The sequence below is a fragment of the Cervus canadensis genome, chromosome 23 (genome assembly GCF_019320065.1).
Source record: "Cervus canadensis isolate Bull #8, Minnesota chromosome 23, ASM1932006v1, whole genome shotgun sequence".
NCBI classification, from domain to species: Eukaryota; Metazoa; Chordata; class Mammalia; order Artiodactyla; family Cervidae; genus Cervus; species Cervus canadensis.
In genome coordinates this window covers 1,554,842-1,577,764 of record NC_057408.1, presented here as the reverse complement: position 1 = coordinate 1,577,764, position 22,923 = coordinate 1,554,842, and the positions used below count along the sequence as shown (strand labels likewise).

The window sequence follows — 22,923 nt, the reverse complement described above, 5'->3', positions numbered from 1 at the left end:
TTCTGTTTTGAGTAAGGAGTTAGGGAGAGCTTCTGTTCCTCCCCACGCCCCCGCCAACTGCACATGTCTGGGTGTGCACACATGTACCTATGTGCATGCTCAGACACACACATCCAATCTCAGCAGTCTCTCTGTTGCCCAGATCTTAAAAGGACCTTTGGTTTAAAACCCAGCTCTGCCTCTAATTAGCCTTGTGTTGTAGTAGCCTGATGTGTAAATTGGGATAATATCAGTAATAATGCTTGCCTTGGTTTTCATGAGAAGGAATGTGCTGATAAATAGATGATGTGGTGATTAGAACTGTGCTTGGCACAAGAGTAGGTGCTTTGTGTGTATTTGCTGTTAAATATTCTTAAGAGTGAAGCATGCTAGAAAAATTGCTGCAGTGTGATTCAAAAAGAATTTTTTTTGCCTCCTTTCTCAGTATGGTGAAGTTGACTGATACATGAAATTATTCCTGCTCTTTTCAATACATGCAGACTTGGCATTTGGCTGTTTATGTCAGAAATGCCCTTCGGGACACTATCTGTCCAGATGCTCTGGAAGCTCTTCTACCTCATGCATCAGGTGGAGAGCGGGAATCTGGACAAGCTCAGTACCGCCCTCCTGCCTGCTGAGTGCAAGAAGCACCTCCAAGGTACAGCCATGCCAGTACCCGCCTCTCTGTCTCACGCGCCTCCTCTCTTCATGGCTTTATTCTTTCTGCTTTTAGGAGGAGGAAGAGATGTTTTACTCTCTGTGCTCATGTGTCATCATTTTGAAATTCAAGAGACTGCTTTGTTGTTTTGACTTATTAGAATGATGATTCCAATTTTCATTATTCTTCAAATGCTCTGAAGAGTAAATTCTGTTATGAACCCAATTTGGGGATAGGCAATGAAAATTGAGTTGTTAATACCCTATGGAGCTATTTTGAAAATACTGGACATTTGATGAACTATGTTTGATTTCTCAAATGTGTAAACATATGAAAGGAATTATTGGCTTGTTGCTTTCTTACTGTGAAAAGTTCCACAGGGAGTATATTTTTCTTCCCTCTTCCGAGTTTTGCCTTTGAAACCTTTACTTTTCTGTCAAATGTGGCAATACTGTTTATCAAGACTGCCCTCTAGTGACAAAATGTAATATTGCTTACAGAACATTCTCTGAGGAGTAGGCAAAAATATAGATACTGTTAATCCTATTCATCAGTATTTCGGCCATGATTATAGCTAATTTCTTGCCCCAAATTTTCATATATAAGCAAATGTCTTTTGTGTGAAATGCCATGTTGGTACTGAGTAGTTTGCTAGTCTTATCAGTTTTCGTTAATAGAGTTGTCCTTCATTTGGCTGATAATTACCAGGTAGCTTCAGGTGCACTGCTGAGGATGTCTTGCTCAGTGGCAGTAGCAGGGCTTTGCAGTTGATAAAGCTCTTGACCAGTCACATAGCATCTGATCTTAAATAACCTTTAGAGACAGATTAGGAAACAGACTTCTTAAATGTTGCCTAAGCCAACATTATATTTAGAATTGGAATTTCAGCTGGTCCAGCCTTCTTCCTAATGCCTGTAGAAATCCATTCTGGAACAGAGATGTTTTCTATCTTTAAATATTTCTTAATATCTTTTAGTTTTATATCTTATGTATCTCTGAAAGAGTAACTAAAGTGACATATGTTTGTTCTCTCCCCACTTTAATATTCTTGGACTTGCAGACCCTGAACATTTCATGAACTTTGAGAAGTGTCTTTCTTCCATGAATAGCTCGGAAGAGATTTGCCTTCTAACTACTTTTGCTCAGATGGCTCAGGCCAGAAGAACCAACGTGGATGAAGACTTCATAAAAATTATTGTTCTGGAGATATATGAGGTTAGAATATTAAGTTTTAGAAATGAGCTAAAAACATTTTCTTTTGGTTGCCCATCCATTGATTCTTTTGGGATTGCTTTAAAAACATGTGACAGCCTCATTTTGTCTGCACTTGTGGAAGAAGATGGTCTGTAAGTAGTATTGAAAACATGAATCATACCCATTCCATTTCTCCATGCTATCTCTTTTCACTTGATGTGTGAATTTTGGTAAAGAATAGGCAGTCTGGCACAGCCTGACACTTGTAGTTTTTATACTTTCTGTCCCTCTGCCCCGCCTTCCTCATTTCCACTCCTCTGTCCCTGCCAGGAGCATGGAAACCTGACTTCCCAGCCTACTTAGACGAGATGGTGAAAATAATAGTGAACCTAGAGTTCACTCTGGCTTTGTTTTAACTCTGCTCCTCGTTGCCCCACCTTACTGCTCTGGGCTTCAGTTTCTTTATCTGTGAAATGACAGGATGGGATGAGATCCTTGCTTTCTTTTTTACCCAGCCACCCTTAATGGTGGAAGAGAATGAACTTTAGACCTCTTGTGTTGAGGGACATAACTCAAGTGGTTACCAAAATATTATTTGGAGTTTTGTGTTTGTGTACATATATATGTATATATATAATGTACACTTTCACCGTAGGCTGTCATTTATCTGTTTGCCTTCATAAAAAATTTCTTCCAATATAAGTAAAAATTATGTCTGAAGATTTATTGTCATCCCCCTCAACACTCCAGTTTGAGATTGACGGACTGGGTAATCTAAAGTTCTTTTCCAGAATCAAATACCATAATAAGCTATTCCTATTCTTGTACTTTGTAAGTAACCCTGCATGTGATTAAGGCCTAGATGGATCTGAAATTCCAGACTATCTTCATAATCTGTAAAAACTGAGGGGAGAATGTATATTTTCATGTATATTATATGGCATTCTCAAGATAACGTTACTAAAGTATTGTTTATGCTCTTGAATGATGGTTCAAATATCCTGACTAGTTCTCACAGTAATAACCACATTCTGACCCTGTGTGTGTTGTGTGTGTCTGTACACATGTATGAGATTGAGTCTGTAGTTATGCACTGTCACATTTTCCTGTTTTCTATTTTATTCTTTCTTATTTTTCTGTTCTGTTTAACTGTATTTAAAAAAAAAAACAAAAAACAACACCCAAACTGCTGGCCATTGGCTTGAATGGCTTGTGTCCTGTAGTTTTGAACCCATTGTTTAAGAAGAGTTGGTAAATATTGATTATTACTATTTTTTGGCTGTGCTGCATGGCATGCGGGATCTTAGTTCCCGGGGATCAACCTGCACCCCCTGCAATAGAAGCACAGAGTTGTAACCACTGTACTGCCAGGGAAGTCTAACCATGGATGCTTTAGAAGCTCTTGTGATAGAGGATCTCTCTCTCTCTCTTTCTTTTTGGAGAGAATAGATATATCCAGGAAGTGCATTCTGATTTTCATAATTTTATTGGTTTCCTCAAATTTAGAGAAGTTTTACTATGAGGGGACTGTTTCATTGCTCTGAGGACATTGGTGTTTCTTCCTGAATCCAGCACTGGAAGTCACTGTACACGGTTGTCTTTCTTCTCCAGTCCCTCCTGCCACCTTCCAGACTCAGGGTAGACATTCTGCTTTCTGAACTTTTGAAATCCTTTTGATCATGGTGTGAACCAAGCCTCAATCTGAGAATCTGAGATTCTTTCTGATACTTTACTTGAAAACATTCTAAATAAAGTATGAAAAAGGTTTTTTTTTTTTTTTTTAACTGATGCTTGATTTTAAAAATGCCATCTCTCCACGTTCCCACTTTTAGGTTTCTTATGTCACCCTCTCCACGCGAGAAACTTTTTCAAAGGTTGGTCGAGAGCTTTTAGGGGCCATCACAGTTGTTCACCCTGAGATAATTTCTGTCCTTCTGGATAGAGTTCAAGACACCATTGACCAGGTTGGAATGGTAAGAGCACTGATGTTGTTTGTTTCCCCTTTTGTTGTTGTTGTTTATTTTGAACCCTGGAGTATTGGAGCAGTGGGAAAAATAGTTACTGGGATACAAAAATAGTTGTTGGGATGGCTGAGTCATGGGTACAACAGAGTAAAGAGAGCATTTACTGAGTCACAGGCTCTGTGCCTGCTTGGGCATAGCTGCTGCTTATAAAAAACTGGATTGTTTCTCTTAATCTCTGCAAAGTGACTTCCCACCTCCTCCAGTAAGAGGCTTTTATTTATTATTCTCTTTTTAAATTTATTTTTGGCTGCACTGGGTCTTTGTTGCTATGCTCGGGCTTTCTCTGGTTGTGGTGAGCGGGGGCTGCTCTCTAGTTGGGGTCCGTGGGCTTCTCGTTGTGATGGCTTCTCTTGTTGCGGAGCACAGGCTGTGGGTGTGCCAGCTTCAGTGGTCGCAGCACGTGAGCCCAGTGGGCGCGGCTTACAGGCTCTGGAGTGCTGGCTCAGTGGTTGGGGCACACGGGCTTGGTTGCCCTGTGGCATGTGTGATCTTCTTGGACCAGGGGTCAAACCCATGTCCCCTGCATTGGCAGACGGATTCTTAACCACTGGACCCCTAGGGAAATCCACAGGTTTTTATTTTAATTAGAGCCTAACGATAATCCATAGTTTTTATTTCATAATTTTGCTTTACCTTCATAATTCTTACATTTTTTCTTGGCGGAAACAACTCTAAGAAAGAAGACCTGCTTTAAACCAATCAAAAACAAAATTAAAAGTAATAGTTAAAATTGAGCAACATGTGTATCATTTAAATCTGTCATTTGTCACAATCCCTTTTGTAATCTTTATGTAGTTTTTAAAAACAGTTTTATTGCAGTGTAATTCACATGTAATATAATTCATCTATTTAAAGTGTACAAGTCGGTGGTTCTTAGTATATTCGCAGATATGTATACATATCACCAGTCAATTTTAGAACGTTTTCATCACCTGAGAACAAAACCACATACCGCTTAGCTGTCAGACTTCCATCCCATTCAGCCCTGAGTGACCACAACCTATTTCTGTTTCTGTGTTTTAGTTGTTTAGTCACTAAGTCATGTCTGACCTTTTGTGACCCCTGTGGACTACCGCCCACTAGGCCTCTCTGTCCCTGGGGTTTCCCAGGTGAGAATACTAGAGTAGGCTGCCGTTTTCTTCTCCAGGGGTCTTCCTGAGCCGGGGATCAAACCCATATCTCCTGCATTGGCAGGTGGATTCTTTACCACTGAGCTACCTGGGAAACCTGTCTCTCTAGATTTACCTATTCTGGACATTTTATATAAATAGAATTACAAAATATCTGATCATTTGTGACTGGCTTCTTTCACTTGGCATAATGTTTTCCATGCCCATCCATGTTGTAGCATCTGTCAGTAGTTCATCCCTTTTTATGGCCAAGTAGTATTCTATTGTTTGAGTGTATCATTTTCAAAAATATATACTTATTGAAGATTTTCTTCATCAAGTATAATAAGGCTGTAATGAGTGAATTTCTCTAATGGCAGGTAGCGTGTGTGGTAACTTCAGGAGGAGTGTTTAAAGTTACAGTGTTTTTCTCTGGGCTTGTATTTGCATAGGGCCTTTACCTTATAGTCATTGCATCATTCCTGCAGGATAGATGATGGATAACTGTTGTACTTCATCACACTCATGAGTGAGCAAATTCAATGATAGATTGGTTTATGAGACTTTTTTCCCCTAACTGAAGAATAAAGGCTATATCATTCTTTACTTGGAAAAGTATAAAAAACTAAACTAAAAACTTTAAATAGTTTAATCAAACTGAATGCAATGAAGCTAAATAGAGCCAAAGGGAAAGAAGCGATGCACACTTGTTTAAAACAGAATGCTTACCGTGAAGCGCTCTCTGACCTGCAGTCACCTCTGAACCCATGTGTTATCCTCTCAGAACTTTATGTTGAGAAGTGTAAATACATGGATTCCAAAATGAAGCCTTTGTGGCTTGTGTACAACAACAAGGTGTTTGGTGAGGATTCAGGTGGAGTGATTTTTAAAAATGGTGATGATTTACGGCAGGATATGTTGACACTCCAAATGCTGCGCTTGATGGATTTACTCTGGAAAGAAGCTGGTCTGGACCTTCGGATGCTACCTTACGGCTGCTTAGCAACAGGAGACTGCTCTGGCCTCATTGAAGTTGTGAGCACCTCGGAAACAATTGCTGACATTCAGCTGAACAGTAGCAATGTTGCTGCAGCAGCAGCATTCAACAAAGATGCCCTTCTGAACTGGCTTAAAGAATACAATTCTGGGGATGACCTGGACCGAGCTATTGAGGAGTTTACCCTATCCTGTGCCGGCTACTGTGTAGCTTCTTATGTCCTTGGGATTGGTGACAGACATAGTGATAACATCATGGTAAAAAAAACTGGCCTGCTCTTCCACATTGACTTTGGACATATTCTTGGAAATTTCAAGTCTAAATTTGGCATTAAAAGGGAGCAAGTGCCTTTTATTCTTACTTATGATTTCATTCATGTGATTCAACAAGGAAAAACAGGAAACACAGAAAAATTTGGCCGGTTCCGCCAATGTTGTGAGGATGCATATCTGATTTTACGCCGGCATGGGAATCTCTTCATCACGCTCTTTGCACTGATGTTGACTGCAGGGCTTCCTGAGCTCACCTCAGTCAAGGATATACAGTATCTTAAGGACTCTCTTGCCTTAGGAAAGAGTGAAGAAGAAGCACTCAAGCAATTCAAGCAAAAATTTGATGAGGCACTCAGGGAAAGTTGGACTACTAAAGTCAATTGGATGGCCCACACAGTTCGGCAAGACTACAGATCTTAACGATCAGCCTTTGCTCCGAATATGTTTGTTGGTTTCGTTTAGTTTTCATTTTGCACTTGCACTAAATTGAACATGACCCTGCCAGAGATGTTATAAAGGGAATGAAATCCTGGAACAGAGAGTTAAATTAAGAATGGGGCATCCCACAGAAAACTAATCTGAATAATCCCTGACAACACCCCCTGCTTTTTGAATGCTTCCAAGATTCAACATGAAAACTCAACATTATGGATAATCATTTCCTGCTGACTTTGCACGCCAAGGAATGCTACTAGAGATTGTTTTTTGTTTTTGTCTTTTTTTTTTTTAAAGTATTTGGTACTTTTCTGGAAAGATGTAAATACTTCTTTTCATATTGTGACCAAGTGTTATCACTCAGCCAACTTATCCATACCTGGGGACTAGTAGCTGTTCTTACTTTCCAAATGAGGCTTAAAAGAAAGCTTTCTTTCCTCCCTTTTTAAATTGTGTAAACTACAAATTATAATATAATTTGAAATTATGATTATTTTTCAAGAGAAATCTTTTAAACCTGTGGAAACGTTAATTCGTTTGATATTTATCTACCGTGATAGCATCATCTCAGCCAGAATTGCTGAAAATCTGCTTGGTGAGGCAAATATAATTTATGCTGCATATATATTTATAAAATTTCTAATGGGGGTTCTATATAAAAAGATATTATTTTGATTTTCTTCAGCCTTCATTTTAAAGTTTTACAAAAGCAGAGATTTTTCCTAAGTTACTTTTTAGTTAATATGTGATCCAGTTCTTCCAGCTGCTTCTATAAAGAGGCACATATTAATACAGTTTTTACATGGTATCTATGAAAGAGTTCACTTCATAGAGCATAATACTTGAGCAAATGTATCCAAGACAGAAAGCAGATGAACAGGAAACTATTTATGGAATAAACTCCAGACCTAAAATTCAGTGTTTTAGTAAAATGCCAGCTGTTCTTACTGTATTTATTAAAACTTGTAATAATGTGATTTTTCAAGAATATTAGTTCAAATTGAAATGTTTCATGCCACATGGAACTCTTTAATTTATTTGTTGAGGTACCATATATTTAGGGTGCTAGATTGCAGATAATGTTAATATGTGCAATAGGAACTACTGGTTTGAATGTGTAAATGGAGGCTCTTTCTGAGTACTGGCAACATCCAGCAAAACTACTGCTTATTCTTGCAAGACTATCGGGAGCTCTCAGTCCTCAATGACATGGAAAGGAGAACTGAATGTTTGCCCTGAGACTGAGTTTTCTATAGGAATTTTATTAAAAATTGTTGAATTTTGTTGTCTTCCTTAATGTTCTCAGTCAAATAAATGGGTGAGCTGGTTTTGGTTGCTAAAAAAAAAAAACAAAACTATTTTTTTTACATAAAGAGAAATTTAATTGTGGTAAATTATACACAACTTCCCTGGTGGCTCAGCAGTAAAGAACCCCCTACAATGCAGGAGATATGGGTTTGATCCCTGGGATGAGAAGGTCCCCTAGAGAAGGAAATGGCAACCCCTTCCAGTATTCTGGCCTGGGAAATCCCATGGAGAGAGGAACCTGGTGGGCTACAGTCCATGGAGTCACACAGAGTTGGACACTACTTGGTGACTAAACCACCACCCCCACCAAATTATACACAACATAAAACATGATGTTAACCATTTTTAAGTTTAGTGGTATTAAATACATTCACATTGTTTTGCTACCTACCATCACCACCATCCATCCACAGAACTCTTTCATCTTGTGAAACTGAGACTCTGTACCCATTAAACACTAACTCCTCATCCCTTCCCAGCTCCTGGCAGCCAGCATTCTACTTTCTATCTCTTTGAGTTTGCAAAGAGCAACTTTTTGGTTGCTCCTTTTTGAGTGATCATCTGATGGAATGTCTTCCAAGAAAATCTACAGTGGGTCATATGAGTGTTTCAGTTTGATGGAGTTCATAATCTTTATCTGACATGATTTTTTTTTCTGGGTTTGGCCACACTTAACATTTTTCATTGGGTCCATAATACTTTCAGTGATAATTGTGCTCAGAAGTATGCTTAGCTGTAAGTGTGCAAATTAGAACCATGATGTTCTTTAAAGCACATCTTATAAAAGATGCCCCCCACTCTGTTTATACATGTGGTTCCTTTATGTTTATTAAACTCACTGACATTTTTGGAGGAACTTGTTTATGTCCCCTTGCCTTCAGATGAATATGATGGCTTTGAGTATTTTTGCTGTGACCTTGGACTAGGCTGAAATCAGCTTTGAGCTTCAGAGTCTGGGAATGAACTGTGGACCTAAACGTTCACTGACACAGTTGGGGTGTGTCTGAAAGTAATTTTGTTCTAGAGGCCCAGCAGGAGAAGAAAAATCATTTGTGCTGTAGATGTGTGGAAATCGCCCTGGGTTAGGAATAGTTGTTAATACTTCAAAATTCTGTTTTGTTGGGAATTCTTACTAGGATTCTTCCTGTTTAATCATTTCTCTTTTTGTTTTATTGGATGAACTAGATCTTTCATTCCAGTATGAAATAGAGGTAGTAAAAGTAGCCTTACCATGTTCCTTATCATAGCAGAAAAGGTTCCAAAGTTCCCCATGAAGTATCATGCTAGCTGTAAGCTTTTCATTTATACTCTCTGGGAGACTGAGACATTTATATTTGTAGTTTGCTGAAATTTCTTTTTTCATAAATGGGTATTTAGTTGTTTTTTCTTCATTCATTGAGATGCTCCTGTGATTTTTATCCTTTTTTCTGTTAAAATGATGAATTACATTGACTGATTGTCAAATGTTGAACCATCATTGTTTCCTGAAATAAAAACCACTCGATCCTAGTATATTAATCTTTTTATGTGTTACTAGGTTCAATTTGCTATTGTTTATTGTGGATTCATGGCAAATATTGATCTATAATTTTATTTTGTTAGATTTTGGTTTTAGGGTCATGTTGGCCTTGTAACACGAGTTGGAAGGCCTTTCCTCGTCTTCTTTTGTTTCAAAGAAATTTTGTAAGATTGCTAGAACTCTTCCTGGAATGTTTGATAGCGTTTACCAGCGAAGTTATCTGGGTCTTGGGTTTTCTTTGTGGGAGGTGTTTTGATAAGAAATTGAAAATTTTAAGTAGTTTTTTTTTCCTCTGAGTCAGTTTTGGTAATTTATATTTTTAAAGGGATTTTTCCGTTTCTTCTAACTAGTTGAATATACTGGCCATAGAGTTTTTGTAACAGTCCCTTTTTAACTTCTTAATGTCCATGAGGTCTTTCTTGGTTAATTCACTTTCATTCTTGACTGGTGGATGTATGTTATACTATTATTTTGTGTGGCTGGGCATAGGTGCTTTTCTGGACAGATCTTGTTCTAGTACCATTATTTTGTTCTTTTTGTCAGATGCTCACAAGCTAAAGAAGTTTTATATGTGTTAGATTGCTTGGTTACTGTTTATTCAGTTATTCAAGACCTTTATTACAAATCCTTATGAAAATCTAGCTAAGTACACACACACATACTGCACACATACCTAGGAAAGAAAAAGTCTTTCAAATTCATTCCTTCTAGCCTTGCAGATTTTGTTTGCCTCCAATATGGAGCAGTGCAGGAACCTGAAAAATGTTCTGAGCTGAGTTGTTCAACAGAGTAACCACTAGGCTGATGTGACTATAGAATAGACCCTTGAAATATGGCTCATCCAAATTATGATGTGCTGTGAGTGTAAGATACTCATGGGGTTTCTAAGACTTAATATGAACAGAAGAATAACATATCTCAGTAATCTTTTGTAATGACATGGGAATACTGTTTTGGACATATTGGATTAAATGGAATATGTTGTTAGAATTAATTTTGCTTGCTTCTTTTGACTTTTAAAAATGGTTGTTAGAGAAATTAAAATACATTAGTGGCTTGCTTTAGATTTCCTTTGGACAGCACTATTCAACAAAAAATGAACTGCTCTTCTGATCATTCTTGCTTAAAGCAGACTGTATTAAGTGAACCCAGTTGTATCTTACTTTGCAAATGGATTTGTTATTTTCAAGTGGTGCTGTGGATTTTTGTACAGAATTTTTCAAGTATATAAAGAGTAGAGAAGAGTATAATAAATTTCTGTGTACCTGTCATCCAGTTTTAACAAATATCAGCTCTTGGTTGATCTTGGCTTATCTTTACCCCTTTCCATTTCTTCTATCTACTTCCTGGAATGCTTTAAAGCTAATAGAAATAATTTTTTAAATGCCACAGGAGAAATAATTATTTGAGGTGCTAAGTCTTTTTGTAAAATGAATGCCTTTCTGCTGATTTACCATGACTTTAAATTTGAATCCTACTGTGGTGATTTTTTAAAAATGGGAGTATACCATTTTACAGGGACTTGCCTGGTGTCTCAGCTGGTAAAGAATCCGCCTGCCATGTGGGAGATCTGGTTTGATCCCTGGGTTGGGAAGCTCCCCTGGAGAAGGGAACAGCTGGCTACCCACTCCAGTATTCTGGTCCAGAGAATTCCATGGTCCATGGAGTGGCAAAGAGTCGAACATGACTGAGTGACTTTCACCTTCTCTTTTCACCAGTTTACATAGGAAAAACAGCTTGACCTTTACAAAGGATTGCAAAATGTGCTTTTGGTGTATCATTAGTATTTATATTCATTTGATCTGGTTGTTCATTTCATTGTCTAAAAAACAAAACCCCACTTCCTTTTGGAGAAAACTTTTTCTAAGCACTTTAATAATGTAGTATTGTAATAATATAGGATTGTCGTTAAATTTTGATTTTAATTATTATAATTTTTCTTTTAAATAAGGTTTCTTTATACTTGTTTAAAGAACTACCTTTGTATCTTTGGCGACCTTCTGCCTCTGAGATAGCTGTGATTCGGGATTGGTTATTGAATTATAACCTGACATCGGTGAAGAATAAATTGGCCTGTGTTATTCTAGAAGGGCTGAATTGGGGATTTGGTGAACAGGTATGTGTTAAAAACCTTCCCTAAACACTGTCCACACACATCAGTTTTAAAGAAAGATTTTCTCAGACATTAACATTTTTAAACATCATTTGCAAGACCTACAAATTCTCTTAGCTGTGTCAGAATTTAGGATCTCCTCTAACTGAGTTCTGTTTTGCAGAGTGAGCATCCTATTAGTGAAGATAAATTGCTCCACACTGAAAATTCTTCCCTTACTTCTTGGATCATTTATTGCTGTTGTTTTATTTCTGGCTATTTACTGCACTTCCTCCTAGTTGCCTCTCCTGCCTCTGGTCTTCCTTCCTCTTAAATTTCATATTGTGTGTCGCCAGATTTGTCTTCCAGAACACTGTGCCCTGGTTAAGAGCCTGAGCTCTGAGTCAGCCTGCCTGACTTCTGATCCCAGCTCTGCTACCTCCTGTTTGTGTGACCGTGCGCAAGCTTCCTCAACTCCCTGGGCCTCAGTTGCTTGTCTGTAAACATCACACTAATAGGCTTACCTCAGAACGTTGCTGTAAGGTTTCAGCAAGCTGGGACACAGGAAACATGTTCTTGGCACATGTCAGCGTCTTAGTGGTGGTAGTTATTATTAAAAGTTTGCTACTTATCATGTCTCGTAAGATGCCATATCAAGGAATTCTGTCAAAATCTTCCTCCCTTTTTACCTTGGCCTTATTAGTTAGCTCCTTGATAAAAATATTTAAATATTTTAAAGGGAAAGAGAAGAGAACTCAGCCCTGTCTGCCAGCTTTTGTTCTGAGCAAGTCATCTGGTCCTTGCAGTCATCTTGTGTGGTGGTGTGAACATGACCCCTGTCATACAGATGAGGAACCTGAAGCCAGGGAGCTTTGTCCCCAGGCTGTCCCTAACCACCTGGTCTGCTCCTGGGCTCAGCTAGGTCTTCTTTCTCTCAAGTGCTGGTCGGTGAGAGCTGCAGGAGACTCTTCTCCACCTTCACCTTCTCTGACTTGTGACCAGAAGCCCCCACCCTCTTCTCCCAGAGAGCTGCATACAGAGTCCAGTCCGCATGAGTGTCGCCTTGCTCTTTTGTTAGTGTTTGGAAAGTCCTCTACTCTGAGAGGGTTAAGGAATATGTTATGTCAGATGCAAAGGAAGATTGGGTGGGAGAATTGGTAGGCAACTTCAAGCTTCTGAAGGAGTATTTTATGTGTTGTTGAGTATTTTTAATATTTTCACTGATGACAGAAGAAAAGGGAATGTAGACCTAAATTATTACCTTGTTGTTTTGCTAATAATAATTGAACATCTTCCTGATTCTTAACAATGCCTTTAAACTTGTAATCTAAAGTATTTATAGAGATTTTAGAGTGGGGTTGAAGGTTGCATTCAAAGATACCTTTTATAACTGGAGTTGGTGTTGATTCAGGTTCACACCTAACTGGTGCCATGTAGTGGTTCTTTAAATATTTAAAATTTTTTTCCTATTGTCATTTTATAATTTCATTGTTAGATGTAAGCTCTGGAAAATTTAGCTTCTGCATCCAGGATTTTTTTTTTTTTTTTAATCCTAACCTTTCAGTTCAAAGGTACAACAACAAAAAAAAATCAAGACGACATGTTTGTGATTATTTTTCTCTTTAAAAGGGGACTCTTCATCTGGATCAAGCAGTCCATGCTGAAATCGCTTTAATGATTCTTGAAGCATACCAGAAGTACCTTGCACAGAAACCATATGCTGGGCTTCTTTCTGAAAGTATGAAGCAGGTATTTCCTTCTTTTCTTTATTGAGGACATAAGTATTAGAAATGACTTTTACAGTATTTATTCTTAGGTTTCCTAAGAACATTTCTGGCAATTTCAGATATTGAAATTTAGTTCTATGGGTGAAAAAAGATTTTTCTTTAAGAAGTAGTCTATATATGACCATTTTAATATTGTGGAATTTGAGTTGATCTACAGTGGTGGGCTGATGCTGGCTTGTACTGGCTCGGGAGAACTGACTATTACATTTTTAAGAACTTTGCAAGCCTGGCTGTTAATCTGTGGTGGCTTGAAATTGACCATGGTGGGATTTTTTTTTTTTTTAAACTACCAAAATTGGCAAACCCTATAAATGAGCCCCTGAACTCCAACTTGTTGTTAAATTTATTTACCAGCACACCATTCGTTGCATACCAACTTTCATATTATTAGTCTTGCTTGAGCTGACCCTGATCAGGTTCACAGAGTGACTAACAAATAAGCAGAAGTGGTCAGTTATGGGTGAGAAACTGCTTTAATTTAGTGCTATAAGCACTGAGTATCAGTAAGCATTGTGTCCTTTCTTTTGAGGGCATTATTGGTCACAAAGAGAGATGGGTGGGTGAGCTTACTAATTTAATGGTTATGTGAATAATGTGGTTTAAAATAAATAATTGTTTTAGGTTTCATATTTGGCCAATATTGTTCGATATGGAGAGACACCTGAGACCTCATTTAACCAGTGGGCCTGGAACTTGATTTTGAGGTTAAAACTGCACAAAAATGATTATGGAATACAGCAGAATTGTGCAACTGTTCCCTTCTCCAGCACTGTGCCAGAAATGACAGAGTCACCCACGTTTCATCCTCTCTTGAAGGCTGTGAAGGCGGGCATGCCCATTGGCTGTTATCTGGCCTTAGCTATGACGGCTGTGGGCCACAGGTACAGTGTTTGGGTTGAACTTCTAGGGCTGCTGAACCTTGTAGTCAGGGATTCCCCCAACTTCATTTTTCATATCCCAAGGTCTGAGGTCTCTATCAGATCTCTCTAGGGGTAATCAGGGCCAAATGATAAGCTTTGATTAACAGCTTATCAAGGGTAAATGCTGCTCAGATTCATGTAGAATGGATCTGTGACAGAAAATCACCTGGGTGCATTATGAAGAGAGTTATACCTCTCACCCAGAGTGGAATGTTTATGTCAGCAGTAGACAGAGTCTCTTCCTCAGAATAATGACCAAATAAAAATAGTTGGTCACCTGTACTGAGTTTTATTTCAAGTGATGGCAGCCCAACTCAGGCTTCCTAACTAGACGGCTTAGCCCACCAAAGGGATGAATTAGCTGATCAAGTCAAGTGCTTCTCTTGTATGAGCCCGTAGCTGTGTCTGTTTCTTCTATTATAGTATTTATCACACTGTAATGTAGGGGTCTGTTTAATTTTATCAAAGATATTCTATGAGGTTAGGACTCAGGAACCATATTTTTCTTGTAATATTTTATCTCTAGTGATGAAGACTGAATCTGGTGCAGTAAGTGACTGAAGGCATGAAAATTCAGTTGGTTAAAAATCCTTTTCTTTAAAGATCATTTTCCTACAGTATATTAATTTTTTCTAGCCTGTCAAGTTTTCTGAAATGTCTTTAACTTATACTTTGTGATTCTTGTGTTTTAGATTTAGCACCTTTTTAGCATCTGATTTCAATATGTTATTGCCCATTCAATGTATTTTCAGTGGGATGCCAGTTGTCATATGAGCTGTTAGTGTTCAGCCTATGTTATGAAGTAGATATGTGTTAGATACATGTCCTCGGATTGTTGACAGCTTAGTGGACATGGGAGACATAAAACAATTGGCGGTACTGAACAATATAATCATGGGCTGTGAAAGTCGCTCAGTCGTGTCTGTTCTTTATGACACCATGGACTATAGCCTGCCTGGCTCCTCTGTACATGGAATTCTCCAGGCAAGAATACTGGAGGGGGTGACCCTTCCCTTCTGCAGGGGATCTTCCCAACCCAGGGATGGAACTTAGTACCAATACAGGGAAGAGAGTGAGAATCCTGATCTGTTTGGTTTGGGGGCCAGTTCTCCAGGCGATTCTTAGTGTATAGCTTAGACTGAGAACTTCTTAAGAGTGTGGGCAGAGGAGAGGTAAAGGAAGGAGGGATCACTAGAGCAGGCTACCGTCATGGAGGAGCTAGGCTTCGGAGAGGAGTCTTAATTAGAGAAGACGGCCTGGCTAAGGAGCAGAGTGGTGATGCTCACCTTGCCCCGGTGGTGAGTGCGCACGGGGTTGAAGGTTCTGCCTGTGGGTCACCCAGTCCTGTCCTGCCTTCAGCGCCTGTGCCCTCTGAGGAGCATACTTACCATATTAATATGTAATCACTTCTCCTCCTCTGAGGGGCTCTGTTTCTTGATGGTAGGGACATGGTAGGGGTATTGTCTTGTTTATCTTTCTATCTCCAAAACTTGTACTTCATAGATAGTTCTTTTTCTTCTTCTAGTTTTATTGAGATATAATTTACATACAGCACTGTATACGTTTAAGGTGTACAGCATAATGATTTAAAAAATTTTTTTAACTGGAGGAACATTGCTTTACAATGTTACGTTGATTTCTGTTGTACAATGACAGAAATCAGTCATAATTATATGTATATGTCCCTTCCCTTCGGAGCCTCCCTCCCCTTCCACCATCCCAGCCCATCAGGTCATCACAGAGCACCAGGTTGGGCTCCCTGTATTTTATAGTAGCTTCCCCCTAGCTATCTGTTTTACACATGATGGTGTGTATATGTCAATACTGCTTTCTCAATTTGTCCCTCCCTCTCCTTCCCCCGCTCTGTCCACAAGTTCATTCTCTACATCTGCGTCTCCATTCCTTCCATTCAAATAGTTTTTTATCAGTACTATTTTTCTAGATTCCCTTTATATGCGTTAATATGCGATATTTGCTTTTCTGACTTACTTTGCTTTGTATAACAGGCTTTAGGTTTATCCACCTCAGTTCAACTGGCTCAAATTCATTTCTTTTTATGGCTGCATAATATTTCATTGTATATATTTACCACATCTTCTTTATCCATTCATCTGTAAATGGACATCTGATTTGCTTCCATGTCCTGGCTGTCAGCATAATGATTTAACTTACATACATCATGAAGTTATCATAAGTTTAATGGACATCCATCATCTCATGTAGATATAAAATTAAAGAATAGAAATTTTTTTTTCTTGTGATGAAGACTGTTGGTGTTTACTCTCTTAAAAACTTTTATATCTAATGTACAACAGTGTTAATTATATTTATCATGTTGTACATTATGTTATTTATTTGATAACTGGAAGATTTTACCTCTTGACCATCATCATCTGATTCCCCTTCTCTCCACCTTCCCTGACTACCCCTCTCCTCGTCAGCCTTGGCCTCTGGTAAACACAAATTTCATCTCTTTTTCCATGAGTTTGTTTGTTTTTGAAGTATAATTTACCTACAGCACTGTGTTAGTTCCTATTGTACAACATAGTGATGCAGTATTTCTATTCATTTATAACTGGTCACCTGAAAAGTCTAGTTATGATATGTTACTATAAAAAATATTGCATAGTTATTGACTATATTTCCCACACTGTACATTTCATATCCATAACTCATCTATTTTGCAATTTGAAGTTTGTACCTCTCAATCTCTCTCATCTGTTTCTCCACCCCAAACTGCCTTCTCCTAGGGTTATGATTCTAGCATTTGTGTGTGAAATTTGGCTATTTATAAATGTGTTGGAGACCTGAAATAATCCGAGTAGCTTGTAGGCCGATAGTGCATTAAAAGAACATCATTTTATGAACTGACTACCTTATATGCTCATTGCTTTTTTCTTTTTCCATAGCATTGAGAAGTTTTGTGCAGAAGGCATCCCACTCTTGGGAATTCTGGTCCAGTCGAGGCATTTGAGAACAGTGGTCCATGTCCTGGATAAGATTCTGCCTTTGTTCTACCCTTGCCAGTATTACCTTCTAAAGAATGAGCAGTAAGTGGAGAACACACAGCAAATACAAAATGACTGTGTCCTCTGGTTTTTCAAGTATAATATAGACAGTGGTATTTCAATAATGTATTTCTTATGAAGCAGAAAACTTCCTGCCTAGTTGAGAATGCAGAGTGATAAACGAAGACTCTAATAATGATCCCAGTTTTACTATTATGAAAGATACTTCCTTTTGTCATTTAATTCAGGATTGCTTGATAGCTTATAGTATTGAAAAGGGTGGCTGTTTCCCTGAGGCTGGGAATACTGCTTCTGACCTTGAGCAGCAGATGGCTTTGCTATTGTAATAGTAGCAAAACATATTGCCTTTAATTGCAGTGTGCATGAGGCAGTATTACAAACAGAGAAGATACACAGAAAGGTGCTCATCACATGAGACATTCATAATCTTGTGAGAAAATAAGACTTTTGAGGTAATCACAAAGTTATGAAAGAAAGTACTGGCAATGCCACGGTAGGGCATACAGATTGCATTTGCATTACAGTTGACCCTTGAATCACACAGGTTTGAACTGTGTAGGATATTTTTCAATAAACATACTAGAAAACTTCTTGGAGGTTTGTGACAATTTGAAAAAATTCACAGATGAATTATGTAGCCTACAAATATTGAAAAAAAGTATGCATGAATGTGTAAAATATATCTGGATACTAGTCTATCATATACTACCATAACATACACAAATCTATTAGAAAAAGTTAAAATTTATCAACATTTAAACACACAAGCAGAGGCCATACATGATGCTATTCAGAGTTGAGAGAAATAGAAACAAACCTAGAGATACAGTATTAATTTATAGCTGCATAAATTAACTAGTACATTTTGTACTACTGTAATAATTTTGTAGCCACTTCCTGTTGCTATTGGATTTCCCAGGTAGCTTTGAGGTAAAGAATCCATCTGCAATGCAGAAGACGCAGGAGATGTGGGTTCAATCCCTGGGTGGGGAAGATCCCCTGGAGGAGGAAATGGCAACCCACTCTAGTATTCTTGCCTGGAAAAATCCCACAGAGAGAGGAGCCTGGAGGGCTATAGTCCATGGGGTCACAAAGAGTTAGACATGACTGAGTATGCACGCATGCACCTGTTGCTATCAGGGTGCATTCAAGTGAGTATCCACCTGACACGCTGTGTGACGCTAATCATCTCCAAGTGAGCAGTTTGTCTCTACAGTAAATGATGTATCACAGTAATAAGTGACCTCTTGCAGTTCTCGAATCATTTTCATTGTGTTTAGTGCAATACTTGTAAGCCTTAAATAACACCAGGGGACCTCTAATGATTCTGAAAGTGCTCCCAAGAAGCAGAGAAAAGTCATGACATTACAAGAAAAAGTTGAATTGCTTGATATGTACCATAGATTGAGGTCTGCAGCTGCATTGCCTGTCATTTCAAGATAAATGAATCTAGCGTAGGGACTATTGTAAGAAGAAAGAAAAGGAAATTCATGAAGCTGTCACTGCAGCTATACCAGCAGGCACTGAAACATTGCACTTTTTGTGAAACCTTTTTATCTCATATTGAAAATACAGCTTTTATTTGAGCACTAAGAAAGACACACATACAGGTCCTAATGTGATTAGAGAAAAGTCAGAGTTGTTATATGATAACTTAAAGCAAAAGAAAGGTGAAGGCTCTAAAGCTGGAGAATTCAATTCCAGCACAAGATGGTTTGATAATTTTAGAAAGTAGTTTGGCTTTAAAATGTCAAGATAACAGGAGAAGCAGCTTCTGTCGACCGAGGCAGCAGACGAGTTTCCAGATGCCATTACAAATATCATCGAGGAGAAAGGATTTCTGCCTGAACAGGTTTTTAATGCAGATGAAATGCCCTATTCTGGAAGAAAAATTGCTACAAAGGACATTTGTTAGCAAGGAAGGAAGGGAGCAGGCATCAGGATTGAAGGCAGGAAGGGGTACACTAATTCTACTGTTTTTGTGTAAGTGCAATTGGGATTACCATCAGGACTGCCCTTATCTGCAAACCTGCTGACACCCCCCCGCACCCCCCCCCCACCCCAGCTTTGAAGGGAAAAGATAAACACCAGCTCCCAGTCTTTCAGTTGTACAAGAAGGCCTGGGTAGAGAGAACCTTTTTTCTTGATTAGTTCCTTCAAGCTTTGTCCTTGAAGTCAGGAAGTGCCTTGCCAGAAAAGGACTCCTTTTTGAAGTTCTTTTGATACTGGACATACAGAACCTCATGAGTTCAACACTGAAGGCTTCGTAGTGATCTCTTTGCCTTAAAACACACCATCTCTAATTCAGTTTGTAGATTAGGAGGTCATAAGGACTGTTCAGGCTCATTATACACGGTACTTGTGGAAATAATTGTCAATGCTATGGAAGAGAACCCTAGCAGAGAGAAAATCGTGAAAATCTGGAAGGATTATGCCATTCAAGATGCCATTGTTATAGAAACAAGCATGAAAAGGAACTTCCTTGGTGTTTCAGTGGCTAAGACTCCGTGCTCCCAATGCAGGGGGCCCGGGTTCGATCCCTATTCAGGGAACCAGATCCCACATGCTGCAACTAAGAGTTTGCATGTCACAACTAAAGATCCCACATGCCTCAACTGATACCTGCTGCTGTGCCGCTAAGTCACTTCAGTCGTGTCCGACTCTGTGCGACCCCACAGACGGCAGCCCACCAGGCTCCCCCATCCCTGGGATTCTCCAGGCAAGAACACTGGAGTGGGTTGCCATTTCCTTCTCCAATGCATGAAAGTGAAAAGTGAAAGTGAAGGCGCTCAGTCGTGTCTGACTCTTAGCAACCCCATGGACCGGAGCCTACCAGGCTCCTCTGTCCATGGGATTTTCCAGGCAAGAGTACTGGAGTGGGGTGCCATTGCCTTCTCCAGAGCTACAGTCTAGGGGGTCAAAGAATTATACTACTGTACAGTATGCTTCTCTCTCATAACTGGAGAAATGGTATATCCACCTGTCATAACAGATAAGTGGTTCTTAAAACAATGTAACATTTACAGTACTGTATTATGAATATGACTGTTGTACTCTTGGTGATAAAATTTTTATAACGAATCATTCAGTATACAGGCTAGATGATTTTGAAACCGTCATATTGATTAAACGAGGCTACCATAGAACAGTCATATTGCTGCTGTTTCATTATTAATGCATGAATTGTTACACCTGTAAGTAAATGTGAATTTCTTTTTCACACTGTCTTCATTTTTGTTGTCTGGTGTTAATAGGTGTAGCATCTACAGTTTTATGGCATATAAAGCAATATTGCTGTAGGTGCTGACAGATGATTCATCTTGTAAACGGATGATGTAAGCTTACAGTATCAGTGGAAATAGTACAGTACTGTAAATGTATTTTCTCATGATTTTCATAATATTTTCTTTAACTTACTTTATGACAAGAATATAGTATATAATACAGCAAACAAAATATGTGTTAATTGACTGTTTATGTTGATGAGGCTTCTGGTCAGCAGTAAGCTATTAATAGTTAAGGTTTGGGGGAAGTCAAATTTCAAGTGCATGGTAGCATCAGTACCCGTAGCCCTGTGGGTGTAAGGCTCAACTGTATATGGCAAAAGTATATGGAATCACGGTAAAAGAAATAGGTGCTTAGGGAGGAAAAGGAATTAAGGATGGGTGTGAATTAAGATACTTAGTTGCACATGGTGAGAATCCAGTACATACCTGTTGCCAGGAAGGGACTGTATTGGCTCATGTGATTAGGAAACAAGGCTCATGATAACATCAGGTCGTTCTAAAGTGGTGGTTTTCAACTTGTGGGGTTTTGACCCTCAGGGGACACTTGATATTGTCTAGAGATCAGTGTAACTCAGTGGTAAAGAATCTGCCTGCAATGCAGGAGGTGTGCATTCCATCCCTGGGTTGGGAAGATTCCCCTGGAGGAGGAAATGGCAACACAATCCAGTATTCTTGCCGGGGAAATCCCATGGTTGGGGGAACCGGGCGGGCTACAGTCCATGGGATCGCAAGGAGTGGACTTGATTTAGTGACTAAACAACAACAGCAACAACAAGAGATCGTTTTGGTTGTCACAGCCTGGTTGGGGTGGGGCAGGTTGGGCAGGTGGTTGGGAGAGGGGGATTTAGGGGACAGATGAGGGAAGCTGCTACTGATACCTGGTGGATAGAGGCCGGGGATGGTACTAAACACTCCACAGCGCGCAGGAGAGCCCTTCTGGTAATGAGCCGTCCCAGCATGGCAGTAGCTACAGAGCTGAGAGGCGGGGGGTTAGTGCTTCTCTGTGTGTGTACCTGACCTCCCAGGTCCCTTGGCCCTGCTTCTGTCTCTTTCAGGCCTTCTCTTGCAGGTGTGCTTTTTCTAGGGGAATGAAACTGCATGGCTACAGAGAGAACTAGGCGAAGGCAAATGTTTCTCTTTATCATTGTTCCTTATAGTGATTCCTGATTGGTCTGACTCATCTGCTCTCCTGCACCTGTCACTGTGTCCGTGGGGTTGACCAGTCCTGGGAGGGTGGTTGTACAGGCTGCGTTGTGCCGGTCCTGTCATGGCTTTTCTTTTCCACTCGAGTGGAGTTTGGCCTGCGTTGTGCGCCTGTGAAGTGGGACGCTCCCGCACTCAGCAGCAGCCTCTGCACTGCCACCATCTGCATGCGGGCCGGGCAGTGCCCTCAGGCCCATAGGAAGTTATCACATCCTCAGGATGCAGTTCCCAGTTTTAAGTGCCGTCAAGGAAAACAGTGGTGCTGTGGGAGAGGCATGTTTTAGGTGCGGTAGGGGATCAGGAAGTCTCCTCTGAGGAGGGGACATTGCAGATGAGAGGTGAGCGATGAGTAGGAGTTGGTCAAGTTAGGTGTGGCAGAAGTGTTTCAGGCAGAAAACCGAGCCGAGGCAAAGGCCCCAGGTGAGCGTGGGGCCTGGTGCACCAGGGAGCGGGTCTGTAACTGAATTGTGACGTCGCACACCCCCTCCCCCTGCCAGCCAGTGTCCCGTATGCTGCCTTGTGTGGAAGTGACACCCAGTGAAAGATTGCAGGGTGATCCTGCAGACATCTCTGCTCTTGTTCTCAGGAGAGGGAAAGGGATGGAGTGGTGCTTTGGGTGTTTTCCCTCTAATGCTCTTTAACTTGCACAGGTTTATGTGTCCTAGACCTGTTCACTGCACATTTATAGGTGGGTAGATTTAACCCATGTCAAACTGGAAAACTTTATTCTTCTGAAATTCCTGATGATTTCTATCAGAATCCCTGAATAGAGTTTTAGTCTGAAAATGGGACCATATCAATGTTTTTCTGTTTCTGTCAGTAATTAGCCACTGGAAATTCTGTTGACTTCCGATCGGGCGGTAAAGAGCGTGTCCTGTGTGCCCCGCAGGTTTCTGTCATACCTCCTCCTGTTCCTGCACCTGGACAGCGGTGTCCCCCAGGGGGTCACACAGCAGGTCACCCACAAGGTGGCCCAGCACCTGACAGGAGCCAGCCACGGGGACAACGTGAAGCTTCTCAACAGCATGATTCAGGTCAGGGTCCCGTCAGCCCCTAAATGTGCCCTCACCTGCCTTCCTGATCAGATACCCCTAGTGCTAGCACGTCTAT

General features: G+C 39.9%; 2 protein-coding genes across 2 annotated transcripts in view; both read left to right on the top strand.

Annotated features, from left to right (window-relative positions):
- The window catches only part of EPG5 (ectopic P-granules autophagy protein 5 homolog), a 126,070-nt gene that overhangs the window by 29,778 nt on the left and 73,369 nt on the right, over positions 1 to 22,923 (top strand). Inside the window, exons 11-18 of the mRNA XM_043443845.1 lie at positions 480 to 637; positions 1,698 to 1,852; positions 3,664 to 3,804; positions 11,447 to 11,611; positions 13,217 to 13,336; positions 13,996 to 14,255; positions 17,204 to 17,344; positions 22,703 to 22,847. Coding sequence (XP_043299780.1) covers positions 480 to 637; positions 1,698 to 1,852; positions 3,664 to 3,804; positions 11,447 to 11,611; positions 13,217 to 13,336; positions 13,996 to 14,255; positions 17,204 to 17,344; positions 22,703 to 22,847 — 1,285 coding nt within the window. The remainder of the gene's footprint in view (positions 1 to 479; positions 638 to 1,697; positions 1,853 to 3,663; positions 3,805 to 11,446; positions 11,612 to 13,216; positions 13,337 to 13,995; positions 14,256 to 17,203; positions 17,345 to 22,702; positions 22,848 to 22,923) is intronic.
- LOC122425452 (phosphatidylinositol 4,5-bisphosphate 3-kinase catalytic subunit beta isoform-like) lies at positions 5,551 to 8,006 on the top strand. Its single transcript, XM_043443846.1, has one exon. The coding sequence runs from the start codon at positions 5,631 to 5,633 to the stop codon at positions 6,651 to 6,653; it is 1,023 nt and encodes a 340-aa protein (XP_043299781.1). The 5' UTR covers positions 5,551 to 5,630; the 3' UTR covers positions 6,654 to 8,006.

Excerpts from the sequence above, each read along its gene's own strand:
- LOC122425452 (XM_043443846.1), top strand. The coding sequence starts at position 5,631 with ATGAAGCTAAATAGAGCCAAAGGGAAAGAAGCGATGCACACTTGTTTA.